At 37.4% G+C, this 14,886-nt stretch overlaps 1 protein-coding gene across 2 annotated transcripts in view; it reads left to right on the plus strand.

The window, feature by feature from the left end:
• Positions 1-315: 315 nt before the first annotated feature.
• LOC131709374 (D-ribitol-5-phosphate cytidylyltransferase-like) overlaps positions 316-14,886 on the plus strand; it is a 48,578-nt gene continuing 34,007 nt past the window's right edge. For both annotated transcript variants that reach the window (XM_059011885.1, XM_059011894.1), the window contains exons 1-2: positions 316-404; positions 3,703-3,834. In XM_059011885.1, the coding sequence (XP_058867868.1) occupies positions 351-404; positions 3,703-3,834 (186 nt within the window). In that variant the 5' untranslated portion in view covers positions 316-350. The remainder of the gene's footprint in view (positions 405-3,702; positions 3,835-14,886) is intronic.

Consider the following 14,886-nt stretch of genomic DNA (forward strand, 5'->3'; position numbering starts at 1 on the left):
GGTGAGCCCGTTCCCTCTTCCCCTCTCCCGACCCGCTCTCCTTCTCTGTCACTTTGAACTGAACTCCCGACCGTCGTTTAACCAGGCTATTTATAGTTTAATAACTGCTAATTAAAATGATCCACCAGTGGGAATCTTACCATTTTTTTTTAAATTTTTTTTTTTAAATATAGCATTGATTGCATTGTGCTTTATGCATGGTTGATTCATGGAAAGTTACATTTTTGCTTCACTATATGTGCAATAAAATGGTGATTAAAACGTCACTGTCACTGTTTTCTGACTTTCTGAAATTCAAACAAATTCAACTCAATGAAAACAGATATGACGGGTGGGATATAAACTGGATTATGCAGCAGTCGAAAAACCAGATGGAGACAGAGAAAAACCTTGCTAACTATACGGTACGAACTTCAAAAACATTTTGTGTTATTTACTCTTGTTATTTCTTTATTTAATTATGCTGTATCAGTTATATTTAAACAAAATATATAAGTCAATATTTATTTACTTATGCTGTATTAGCTATATTTAAACAAAAAAATATATAGTTGTATTTACTATCCAACCTTGCCTCACTTATTTTGCAGCTTCAGGCCCCCTGTAACAATAGTCTTCCCTCGGGTCAATAATTTTCTACTATAGTCCTCCACTCCAGTCCCTATTTAGTGTATATGTATGTATATACAGGCTAACTTCACTATAATGAACCCCTCCTGGGACCTGGAGAAATGTTAGTTATATCAGGGTGTTCAGTATAATAGGGTTTGGCATTTTTCTGTATCAGAATAATGACAAAACGGCTAATCTGAATTGAACATCAATATATTGCACTTTTATGAAGATTCCTTCACACTGATCAACATTTAAATGGTATTGTGACAAAGTACTCGTGTCACATGTACTCAAAGGCAGTCCTTGAGAACACAGTGGGACTCGGGCACAGGAAAATCGCGCATCCACGTCCAGCTTTGAAAAACTGCATCTGCACAGGCATGGAATCATGCGGGATGCAGAATTCTATGGGGATACAGAAATCTGCATAACACCAGCATTTCAACTCCAACTCCCATGTCTCTGTCTTGCAATGTGGTTACCCAGTTGGGTTTTTACTGGAGCAATCTAGGTAAAGTACCTTGCTCAAGGATACAGCAGCAGTGTCCCCCACCTGGGATTGAACCCATGACCCTCCGGTCAAGAGGCCAGAGCCCTAACCACTACTCCACAACACATACTTACAACATATATTGATAACAAACTAATTCTGTAGCAAAATAAAACAGCACACTTAACACCACTGGTTTTCTACAGTATGCTCAATCTTCTGCGTTGCTCAATACACGAAACCCTTGATTAAAAGTAACCTTATAAAACTGTATTTTTCTTTTAAAACACATTTTAATTTTATTACATGTAAATACTTTTCAGAAACATCAATCGTTCACGTATAGAGATTTTGATCTACGCAGGCATCAAATCTAATAGGATACAGAATTCTATGGGGATGCAGAAATCTGCGTAACACCGGGTCGATCATGTACGTGATCGCTCTAAAAGGGCTAATTTGCATTGAAGAAATCAGTTCTTGCTGTTGGGATCATTAAAAATGGGTGTTCGTTATAAGAAGGGTTCATTATAGTATATAAACAAGTAGCTTTTGAGTTAATGAAATTAAAACTACCATTGTCCCTGAGTCTGCAAGATGTTTAAATTGTACTGGCACTTTTTGTAACCATTGAACTCTTCCCGAGAGTAGACTGGACAGAGGCTCTCCATAACAAACAGGACTAGCTATTGTAACCATCATTCAGTGGCTAAGCCAGGCATAACAGGTTTGGTGGATAGCTGTTAATAGCCACGAACTATGTCCTAACGCACCAGCTGAATCACAACATATTTTCTGGTTGCCAGTTTACTACTAAACCTTCTGTTCCAGTAGGCCAGAAAAAACAGGGCATTAGTTTACGCAGCCACATTTGAGAAGTTTGGCAAATTTCCAAAATGTTGTTGTGTCTGTGAAGCGTTTTACTGATTTTTTTTTTTTTCTGACTTCCTACAAGAACATACACAAAGGGTTGTGTTAAGTGATTGGCCTTCAGTATGCATCAACACCCTATACATGATTTCCCCAAAGTGTACCTGCTTTCACTCTGTTCTTTGTCTTAATCAACAACAGAGCGAATACTTTCTCAAAACAGAGAAGCTCCCTTTGCTAATGATATGTAGAGTGATGGATTCTTCAGTAGAAAGGCAAGCAGCTATAACCTGGCTTTAGAGATAACAACAGAGTTGATTGGTGGGCAGATACATAGAGAAATTCAAGTCAAGAATGTTAAGTTGATCATTCTGTCAAATCCATGCTATAAAATCACCCACCTAACCCTGCTCTGTAAAGACTAGAATGTGCCCACTTTGTTTGTTCACAAAAACACCTTGTTTTCTTTTTTCTGTCTTATAAAATAAAATCAACGGAACAAAAAAATAATACTTCAAGGAAATGTTTTTGAAATATATAATTTATAATTTATTTGACCAAAAACCAACCTTCATTTAATAATGAATCATGACTACAGCATAGTATTACAATTTGTATTTTTAATTGTTATTGGAAATTTGTCCTTGTACTTCAACTCTTTAATTTTTTCCACTTGCTGTGTACACATATATTAAAAAACAAAAAAAAAAGATACTATTTGTTTTAAATGGAGTGCATATCCTCACAGTTTTACTTGAAATAGGCTTAACAAGAGTAGACATCCTGTCTCTTAAAAATAGAACAGTGCTTTTATATCTCTTTAGAATGCTGGGGTTCCTGGAGCCCACCTGTAAATGAAAAGGTAATATCCTGATTAATTCCAGTTTCGTGGCCAGCCTTGGGTCCCAGGTACTGTTTAAAATGCAGCAAGACGCACATTGTTTCTTTAAGTATGCATGTACGTACAGGAAACATTACTTCCTGTATGTTTTCCCGGGTGAAAGAATTTTAAAATAACCACAGACCTCAGTCATTTGAAAGGTAATTTATTTTATTGCTATTATGCAGATGCAAGCTGTGGCAGTTTTTAGGTATGCATTGACGTGAAAGACAATTATTGCTGACAATTAAACATTTGATACCCAGTACCATTTCAAGAGTAGTTCTTGATTGAAAGCTGGTTAGCATATAGTATGTGCTGAACATGACTATAGTGTTGGTGCATGTATAGCTGTGTAATATAACTAGATATTGCAGATTTATTTATTGCCTACCAAATTTCAGTGCGCTGTGCCTTTGACTTTTTCTCCACCATCGCTGTTTTGTCCCTAAGTGACCCTATAATCACCCGGTACAGTACATGCACAGCTCATTATCATTAAAAAAATAGTGCAATGGAACAAAATTAGTCTGTAAACATTTGTACTTAACCCCCCATCTCTGCCTGCTACTTTATTTTCATTGTATGTGGGCTACAGTTGCTGCTGACATAAACCAGGTTTATATAACTGAAAGATAATGTGACAAAATGACGACAGACAAACCCGATCTTATCACAAGAGTTTTATCTTGGTATTTTAGATTGTCTGAATTCTGATTGTCAAACAGAGTCTTGCGATTTTGACTGTGGTTGTAGGATTGGAACAATAAGGCTTCATTGCTTTACATTTGGTATGCTCAAATTCTTTTCATTGCACAGCCTAACGGGTCTTGTAATGTTTTTATAGGTGCATTTGAACATGTCAGAAAGTATGCCTTTCAGCAACAATAGGGATGAGCTGGGCGCCATCAGACTCCTTGCAAAGGAAGCAAAACAGAAGAATATTTTGGTTTATGGTCTCCTGGTTAATTATCCAAAGGTATGCACTTCCTATAACATGCATAAGTCATAATTGCAATAGCAGTTAGGAATGTCCTTTTTTAAAGAAAATCAAAGTGATCGGTTGAATTATTTAGCTCTCTTGTCTTGTCATGTTCTGCAGCTTTCCCACTGGAGGCAATAGTTAACATGTTGAAAACTTAACTAGATAACCCAATGCTTTTATGAAAATAAAGGTAACAAATGATGCATACAATTATCTTTTATGTTTGAATTCATAATTGATAATTACCCAGTTATGGTATAGTGATTATTTGTATTAGTTACGTTGGTTTGAGATGGCTCTGCAGTATCACAGGCATGCTAAAGATTCCTAAGGTTAAGAGGTTATACTGTAGAATGTTTGACACCATAGATTTCTTTTTTTACAGACATGTACAGTACAGCAGTTTCTACATTCTGGCCATCTCAAAAATCTAAACAGCAATTTCATTTGTCTTCAAATTTGATACACACGTGTCCTCCATGAATTTCCCGGTCGATCTTTGATTATTGGTATCATCTAATGAAAATGAAAAGTTTTTTGACCACATTTGTTTTAACTTCATTAATGATACATACTTCAAACCATTCTATCCAAGGGGCCAGGGGATCTCTGTGCACAAAAACACCAGTGTCAATCTAGTTTGGATTTTGGACAGTCAACCTTAATAATTGTTTTCACTGGGAAGACTTAATCCAGCTATATACCATATTCATTGCGACTGAAGTAGCACCAGTGGTTTTTATGAAGATAAAACAACATGTATGAACCCTGTGTTCCTTTAAATGGAATTTTAAATTGCAACAGGGGTAAAATATGTATTTTTTATGTTCCATTTGGGTACAAATTACGTAAATTAAACTTGTTGTTTACTTTTAGCTTATTGAGAGAAACTACTATATAACATGTTTTCTGTATAATGTGCATCAGTGAACAGCCTTGGGTGTATTGTGTGTACCTTTTGTATAAATCAGCTCCTATCAAAAACGCCACAACATACTATGTGTTATACTATTACCAAAGTCAACTGTATACAGTGTAACGCACACCCCGAATATACAGTAACACACAGAAGAAATTCTCCCAATTTTTGTAAAAGGCTGCTCATTATATTTTATAAATGGTATCACCTTTTACAGTTTTCTTGTTGTAGTAATATATATATATATATATATATATATATATATATATATATATATATATATATATATATATATATATATATACACACACACATACACGGTTAGGGATATATATATATATAAATATCGTATTAAGCATTTCAAAGCTGTGTTATACAGAAATATACCAGTTTTAAGTTTCATTTAAGTACAATGTATACAATATAGTCGTTGTAATTGAGGGCAGCTTTGTGCTGGGATCTGTTCTCTTCAGATGCAATAAAAAATATATAAAAAACAAACAAAAAAAACCCAGCTTACTATAAACAAAGACTTTACCAAAGTTTATCCTAATAAAAATATAATTGCATTTTGAGCTCCTAAGTACTTCCCTGTTTTACAGTATGCTTTAGTTTTATAACAATAATTCATACAATTTGTTTGACATTCTTTGTATGATTATGATTATTATGAAATCTTCTTTGAGAACAGGAAACAGGAAACTTTTCTAAAAAAGAAAAGACACAGCAGTTGTTTTTTTTATTTAAATGTAACAGTTCAAGGTTACTTCCTAGATCTGTGCACACAAAGTGCTGCAGGTTTTCGAGACCTTGAAATAACAAAAACACCTTGTTTGAAAGAATAGCTGCTTCATATAATGAATAACAATTGAGGGGACCATGATAACAAACCAGTGCAAATGACATAAACAATATAATATTTTGTATCTAAAATGTATTTTTAATTATGAATCTGCTGTCTAGAACCCCATACAGTAGGTGTGCCTATATCTGGTTACCACTATATTACCACTATATCTGGTTACCACTATCTATGTGTGAACAGTATTTTTATGTCTTGCACCTCTTGTTTCAAAGAATGTGGCTTAATAATTAGAGAGTTGGTGAGGCTTAGGTAGCATAAAGGATTACCAAAAATACATTTTATATATATACATAAATACATACATATCTATCCATCTATCTATATACAGTTTATATATATATATATATCCTGTCAAAATTTATTCATACCTGAGAAGTACATGTACACACACTTATGCTGTGTCTTCCAGTATCATTAAAATATTGGAAGACACAATGTCTTTTTGTGTTTTATTATAAGCATGAAACCCTAGACTGGACTCATCCCATTTATTCTGACAATGTTATGTAAAGATGCAGCATAGGTTTAAAGGAGTTCTGAAACATGTTTTAGAAGCAGCTAGCAGTGGAACACTGCAACTTGCTGCTCTTGAAAACAGGGTCAGTTTCTAGAGGCATTCTTGTTTACTTTTTGGGTTATTCTTGTATTTAATTATGGTACAATGAAAAGTATTGTGTTTCCTTGCTTTTGGTACAATATTTGAGTGATGTTGTGTTCACGTATGGACTTACAGACTTGCTTTATAAATATGAGAAGTCAAAATGGTTTAAACTGTTTTAAAACATGCACATTTTAATGTTTTTAACATGGAAATGGATGATGTTTGAATACGGAAAAATGTCCCACTCTGAATGAAAAGGCACCAATTCCAACCTTTTCTTTTAAAAATGTCGCAATGCAGTTTCTTGATTTCATGTTGATACATTTCACCGTTTGTTTTCAAAGAAAGTAACATAATCTTTGTCACTTTTTGAAATTGTGGTCTCATCCCCAGTAACATTTTTTCATGCTCATGTGCCTGTGTTAGAAGAGTCACCTAATCCTTTTAAAGTTTTACATTGTGGTCTCACTGGTGTGAAAGGGCTGTCATGGTGATATATAGAGGCTTTTAATCCTCATTTTCGAGTACCCTGATGTTTACATGTAGACTGTTTCCTCCCAGCTTAAGAAATAAAAAAGGAATGTTAAACTTGAGATCAGATAAACATTTTTGTAAAGCACCAGGGCCCCACTCCATCACCTGTGCCTAAATTCATTAAAATGATTTATTATGAAATGTATGTTGAAATTCTACACCAAGACACAGTATCTTTACTTTCCATAGAAAAATAGACGTTATCTTTATAATATAGACGTTAATATAGATGTTATCCTTTGCTATTTTTTTTCAATAGGATACATAACACGGAATCCTTGTAGAGAACATGCTTTTAAGCTTGTGTCATTAAAAAAAAAAAGAGCTGAAAAAATCATGCATTTTCAATGCGGTATACATTACACTCAGATTAAATCTTTAAACCATAGATATTCTCAATCCATATTTCAGTAGCTTTCTAGTGAGAGAATGCCCAGTGCTTGAAAACATGACTTTCAAAATCATGCATCAGATATATCAATAATGACTAAAGTAGTCACTAAATTAGTAACTCAATAAACAATACATTCTATTTTAAATAGTAAACTAATAAACTTTGACAAAAGCTCTGACTAAAATGTGTGCTAATCTCCACAGAGGCTAAGGCCGGAGATACACAAGCAATTTGTAATCAATTTTATTTTGGTAACTCTAATTTTAGACTGGCAATCGAGTTGTTAGAATAAACCACTGCTCTATTTTCAGTTAAGCTATGAAAAATATGATAAATGTTGTATTACTGTAACTTTATTAGGCAGAATTATAATAATATCATGATAACTTTGATGATGTTTAAATGTAAAAAAAAAAATAATAATAATAATAAAAAAAAATCACCAATAGTGAATATAGCAGCCTTAATACAAGTTATGGTGCTAAGCATGCATACATTTAATTCACCTTTCTTCTGTTCTATGCAGTGCCTTTTCTGTTTTTTCATAATGTGTCTGGCAAATAGTTATTTTTTAGCTGCCAGAAAGCTATTTCTTTATGTGGGAGTGTGATGGGGTGCTAGCTTGCCCCTATAAATATGTGTTTGTTATTGTTGTTAGTTTTACTGTTTTCATTATGTTTTTTGTGATTCTTGTTTTGGTTTGGATCAGAAGGGAGGGGGTTAAGTTCTTCCCTGTGAAAATACATGTGAGAATGTGGCTGGAGCCTTAAGTGCTTAATTGTTAATTATTAGTTAATTGGGCTCCAGCCACAGAGTATAAAGGGCAGGTGAAACCGTTAGTGTGGAAGTGTTTTTTCTGTTGGGAGTGCTGGGTTTTGGGGAGTTTTGTGTTTGGAAGGAGGGAGTGTTTTGTTTGAAAAGCCTTGGAACCTGACCATTTATTTTGTAAGTTGTCACGTGTATTATTTGTATTTGAACCTTTTTGTTGGCCCTTGTGCCTATTTATTTGATATTTTTTGTTTAATAAAGATCATTATTTTGCCCCTTTCACTGTCTCTGAGCCTCAAACCTCTGTCATCCTGCCACAGGGAGCCATAAGCAATATACTTTTTATGTAAAAGGAATGAGAGAGACTGGGGTACAACGCTACCCCATCTGAACTTTTTTAGCCAATACGGACAGAAACATATCAACTACTTTACCGTGAACTTGAAATGTATACCGTGACATCACTAGTAGAGTCAAAGGAATAATAACATGGGCTGTTTATGTGGAATACACAGTGTTTAGTATGCAGTAGGTTTTGTTACACATTTGTAATTAAAAAAGAAGTATAAATTACTATTTGTTCAGCTTTGATTGAAAACAGCACAAACACAAAACATTTAATATCTTCACGGTCTCAAATAATTATGAATAATTCTAGAACAACATTCCTAAAGCAATTAAAAAAAAAAAAAATATAAAAAAAAAAATTTATACTGGTGATCCTTGGTATACAGTATGACTTCCTAAATATTTTAAACAGCTGAGCCACATTGCGAGATCTGCATAAGAATAATTTATTTTCACAAATATACATGATTAATTCTTTTTTAGCCAGGTTTTTGTTGAAGACTTTGAAATGACCACCCACACAAATCAAATACTCCACTCCATTAAGAAATGTGTTGAAATTTAAATATGATTTTGCAACTGATAGGTCTAGATGGAATATGTTTTTAAAAACAAATAAAAAATTTTCACTGTTAGCTTTTTGAAAATGAGGTTCAGAATTTCTGCAGGAGTCCACTTGAGATCTGCAATATAATATTATTTTCCCCTGCAGTCTCTGAAGGTGTGTATGTGTGTGGGAGTTCAGGGTGACCTAACTTCAGGAGGACAGGTAGCATTCGAAACCTTGAAATCCTAAACTTACAAGGGTTAGGACAAAAGACTGGAGCTAGGAAGCATGGCTCAGTTCCAACATCCGCAGTTTGTACAGTAAGTTGTGTTGAACTCTTGCATCCCTGATGGTCAGTCACATGCATGTACAGTACTGCAGTTTATTTAGTGAATGCAGTGTATGTACTATAAATAATGTTATTATAACATAAGAACATAAGAAAGTTTACAAATGAGAGAAGGCCATTCGCCCATCTTGCTCGTTTGGTCGTTAGTAGCTTATTGTTCCCAGAATCTCATCAACCAGCTTCTTGAAGGATCCCAGGGTGTCAGCTTCAACAACATTATTGGGGAGTTGGTTCCAGGCTCCCACAATTCTCTGTGTAAAAAAGTGCCTCCTATTTTCTGTTCTGAATGCTCCTTTATCTAATCTCCATTTGTGACCCCTGATCCTTGTTTCTTTTTTCAGGTCGAAAAAGTCCCTTGGGTCGATATTGTCAATACATTTTAGAATTTTGAATGCTTGAATAAGATCGCCGCATAATCTTCTTTGATCAAGACTGAATAGATTCAGTTCTTTTAGCCTTTCTGCATATGACATGCCTTTTAAACCCAGAATAATTCTGGTCGCTCTTCTTAGCACTCTTTCTAGAGCAGCAATATCCTTTTTGTAGCGAGGTGACCAGAACTGAACACAATATTATAGATGAGGTCTTACTAATGCATTATAAAGTTTTAACATTACTTCCCTTGATTTAAATTCAACACTTTTCAATGTATATCCGAGCATTTTGTTGGCCTTTTTTATATCTTCCCCACATTGTCTAAATGAAGACATTTCTGAGTCAACATAAACTCCTAGGTCTTTCATAGATTCCTTCTTCAATTTCAGTATCTCCCATATGATATTTATAATGCACATTTTTATCGCCTGCGTGCAGTACCTTACACTTTTCTCTATTAAATGTCATTTCCTTGAATTCCTACTGCGTTCAGTTTGAGAATTAATCTTTTATGCAGGAATTTGTCAAAAGCTTTCTGGAAATCTAAATAAACCATGTATATCATATGCTTTGCAATGATCCATTGTCGATGTTGCATCCTCAAAAAAATCAAGTAGGTTAGACACGATTTCCCTTTCCTAAAACTATGCTGACTGTCTGCCAGGATACTGTTACCATGTAGGTCATTTTCCATTTTGGATAGGAACAGGTCGACATAACATTCCCAGGTTTGGATAGCCAGTGCTTTACTTGAAGTTTAATATAGAGATAAAACTAGAAGGCTGTGTGGTCCAGTGGTTAAAGAAAAGGGCTTGTAACCAGAAAGTCCTCGGTTCATATCCCACCTCAGCCACTGACTCATTGTGTGACCCTGAGCAAGTCACTTCACCTCCTTGTGCTCCGTCTTTCGTGTGAGACGTAATTGTAAGTGACTCTGCAGCTGATGCATAGTTCACACACCCTAGTCTGTAAGTCGCCTTGGATAAAGGTGTCTGCTAAATAAACAAATAATAGAAGAAACTACTTGACTGGAAGCCAAAGGCTGCAATAGACTAGAAAGCTACTGAAGGCTTGTGATTGGAAATGAAGACAATCATATTTTAATAAGATAGTGTCTTATACAGGGAGAGCAAGATAGAGCTTTGACAAATTTGTTTGCATATTAAAACTGGAAAATAAAGCTTTAGCCTTTGTGATTAGCCCCCTTTGTATGCTTTAGTATTCTTTGCACAATTGACTGTTTTGTTACATTTTTTTGGTTAAATGTAATAGTTGCATAGTTCTGTTCATTATGTTGATTCAGTTTCCAATCATTCTTAACCTCAATATCATCACAATCTGTAGACACGGTAATCAAACATATCACTGAAAATCAAACATATTGTTTTTTAGACTTAAAAAGTTAATTTGCTCCATGTTGTTTATTGCATTGCTAAATAACTTGGCAGCTTTTGTACAGCATTTTCCACTTGTAACGAGAGCTCTTATTTATCTAATAATACACTCTGTTGAGATTTTGTGTACTGAACAAACCCTGGTCTTTTGTGCAAATTAGGGCTGCCAGTTAAGCCTCCAAATAGCAATCGATTAACTGGGCACAGAAAATCGAACTGTTCGAATAAATATTGATGATTGTACCGGACACATAAATTTTTGCTCCATTCCTTCTCCCTCCAACGTGATTATTTTAATATCATTGCAGTTAAGTAAAAGACATATTTTTTTATTCAGTGACAGCTGCAGCATCACGCATTGCATCTTGTTATACTGTATCACCTAACCTTCACTATCTGTGAAACACACAATGTGGAAATCCATGCCTAATAATAATAATACGCCTCCAAAACAATAAACCTCACTGGTTAATGATGATCCTCTTTTTTTAAGTGTAATACTGGATTTAACACTGGTTTTTGGCTCCCCTCTCTCTCAAGACTAAACCCTTCTACCGTTTTTACCATTGCCAGCCCGAGCTCCCCTCCATCTCAAACAGCAAAACAAGTCATTTTAGTTAGTGCAGACTGCCGGGTCGTTACACAGCTCCCCCCTCAGAGTCCCTCGTTCCAAGGGGACCAACAAAGTCCCAAAAATGACCCGGGAGTCTGCGCTGGCGTCGGGGCCTTGGTAGTGCTGGTGGCCCTGATCTCCCAGCAGCCGTGGCTGGCAGACTGTCAGCCCTGGGTGAACTGGAAACTCCTGGTAGGGCAGAAACAGGGATGAAAGGGGGAGCAAGTGGGGAAAGGGGACTGTCAGGCAAAGGGGAGACAGGAGCTGCTGGGTCAGGTTCTGCCAGGTCCTGTCCTCTGTAGGGGGCCAGCCGGTCGGTGGAGGGCCACCCTTTGCTCTCTGGGAGGTAGTTGAACCTGGTAGACCACCTCCCCGATCCTCTCCAGGACCTGGCATGGCCCAAGCCAGTGGCTGTCGAGTTTGGGATGGCGGCCCCTCCTCTGCTGGGGGCTGTAGACCCACACAAGCTCCCATTCTTCAAAATGTCTGGAGTGTTTGCTGCTCAACACTCTCTGCGTCCGAACAGCAAATCAAGTCCTTTTAGTTAGCGCAAACTGCCGGGTCGTTACACTATATACAGTCCGTTTTCTTCAATGTGCACAATTTATTTACAGGCTGTTTGCCAGGAATACAAGCCTGTTGTCCTGCTCTGGATTCAAGGCTGCGCACGTTTTTGTTTGTTTACATTGAATACACAGAGCGGCGTACTTGCAAAGCATTTTCAAAACAGATTCGCTGGTAGGATGGGACCAGTAAATCAGATGCTAGTTAACACGAGCAGGAATAGAAAAGCACACCCACTGCTTGTCTGGCAGAAATACTGTAAATAGCAAGGCAGGGCGTTCGGTGCAGCTTCGTTGATAAACTTAAATAATGTTATTAACTATGTACGTTACAAAAATGTAATTATTTAATCGATTATCCAGTAGTTATATCGATGTACACTGCATCAACAGTCCAAAACACCTTTGACCATTGTTCCATAGTCCAATTTCTGTGTTCTTGTGCATATATTAGCCTTTTAGTCTTGTTCCCTTTTCTTAACAGAGATATTATTACTGCAACACATCCTTTAAGTCCTGATTTCAAGAGTGACCTTTGTACTGTTGCTGGATGGACAACGACACCTGTGCCTTCTGCCAGTTCTGTTGTCTATTCAGTGTTTGTCTTCTTTCTATTCCTTAAGGCTATTGAGTGTTGCTCATCCTTGTTAGACAGCTTTTTGGTTCGTCCAGTCCTGGGTTTGTCAATTATAGATAATGTTTCTCTGTACTTGTTGATTATACTTTGGATACCACACCTTGAAAATCGACTGATGCGAGCTATTTCACTCAATGTTTTTCCTTGTTTATGCAAGTCAAGGTTATTATAAAAGTAGAAAACACTAGTGGAGGCTTTGAGTAAACTGTTGATGCTCATAATGCATCAGAATAGAAAAATGCAACATGTCTAAGACTTTTGAACAGAACAGAACTGAACTGAACTGCACAGCTACACCTTGATGACATTAAAAGAACACAGTGTACTGGAAGTTTGTATCCTTAACAGTAAGTAGTGAATACTAAAAGTGTGTCATTCATTGGTGAAACTTCTGTTTTCTGAAGGAGGATTTTCTCTGTGATTTCTTCTTTTTTTACTTTTCCCTTAGATATTTAAATTCTAATTTTAATTACACTGTGTAACAATTTTATTTTTTTTTGGTGCCTGGGTAGTAAGTGTTATTTCCTAATTGCTTATGCCTCAAAAGTATAGAAAATGGCTATTATTCCCCACAAACTTTGCTTTTGTGACCAGGACAGTAATATTTTGAAATTTACCTATTTTCCAGAACATTCCAGATAGATTCAGTGCTGGGTGAAATAAATGTATTTTTGTAGGATGGTACAGAGGGGAAAAGAGAGCCATGAAGTTCGCTATCACAAGAATTTGGCGGGAACCCACTGACCACTCAAGCAACTGCTACTTCTGCATGTTGGACCCTTCCAAACGTCGGACTGGCAAGAATGCACCTGCTATCACGTATCCGGACCTTCCTTCATCCATCGCCCCGGTGCCACACTGCCATGAGCTCCCCGTACCCACTCCTCCAGAGAGAGAGCAGCCGTCTTTAGAAGAGAGCAGCAAGTTAGAGAGCGAGGAAGACGTTGTAGATCCAGATGACAATTTCAGAGGTGGAGCTGAGGAGAGAAACCCATACTACCCCAACCAAAAAGACCTCAACGACTTGATTAGAGATCTTGGTCTCACCAAGTCCAATGCCGAGCTTTTGACGTCTAGGCTCAAGCAGTGGACTTGTTGGATGAAAGTGTGCAAGTCGCAGATCAGAGGAAGCGTCACCAACCTTTTTCCAGCTTCTTCACCCGTCAAGATGGGCTCTGCTGCCACAATGTGACCAGTCTGTTCGAGGCAATCGGAATCGCCTGAATGAGTGGCGCCTCTTCATTGACAGCTCATCCAGGAGCCTCAGAGCCTCAAAGACGTGCTGCTCCTTAATGGTAACAAGTACCTGTCTCTTCCCCTGGCTCACTCGGTGCACCTCAAAGAGGATTACAACAGCATCAAGACCTTGCTGGGCGCCTTGAAGTATGATGAGTACAGCTGGGAGGTCTTTGAAGGAGACTTCAAAATGGTGGCATTCCTGATGGGTCTCCAAGGCGGTTTTACCAAGTTTCCCTGCTATCTTTGCCTTTGGGACAGCAGGGACACCAAGGCGCACTACCACAGGCGGGACTGGCCACAGCGGACCTAGTTCTCTGTGGGGAGGAACAACGTCAAGTGGGAGCCACTGGTGGACCCCCGGAAGGTGCTGATGCCACCACTGCACATCACATTGGGCCTTATGAAACAATTTGTCAGAGCTCTAGATAAGGAGTCGGCAGCCTTCAAGTACCTTCAAGACTTCTTCCCTAAGCTGTCTGAGGCAAAGGTCAAAGCCGGTGTCTTCGTCGGACCACAGATAAAGAAGATCCTGGAGTGCAATGAATTCCCCAAGAAGCTCACTAGTAAGGAGAACGCGGCTTGGAACAGCTTTGTCGCAGTGGTTCGGGGCTTCCTGGGCAATCACAAGGCCTAAAAACTATGTGGAGCTGGTTGAGACTCTGGTGAAGAACTACGGCACAATGGGCTGTAGGATGTCCCTCAAAGTCTATATCCTTGATGCTCATCTTGATAAATTCAAGGAGAACATGGGAGCGTACTCAGAGGAGCAAGGCGAGCGCTTCCACCAGGATATACTGGACTTTGAACGCCGCTACCAAGGACAGTATAACGAGAACATGATGGGAGACTACATTTGGGGGCTGATTCGTGAAAGTGATTTACAGTATAATCGTAAATCTC

This window comes from Acipenser ruthenus, chromosome 3, assembly GCF_902713425.1.
Source record: "Acipenser ruthenus chromosome 3, fAciRut3.2 maternal haplotype, whole genome shotgun sequence".
NCBI classification, from domain to species: domain Eukaryota; kingdom Metazoa; phylum Chordata; class Actinopteri; order Acipenseriformes; family Acipenseridae; genus Acipenser; species Acipenser ruthenus.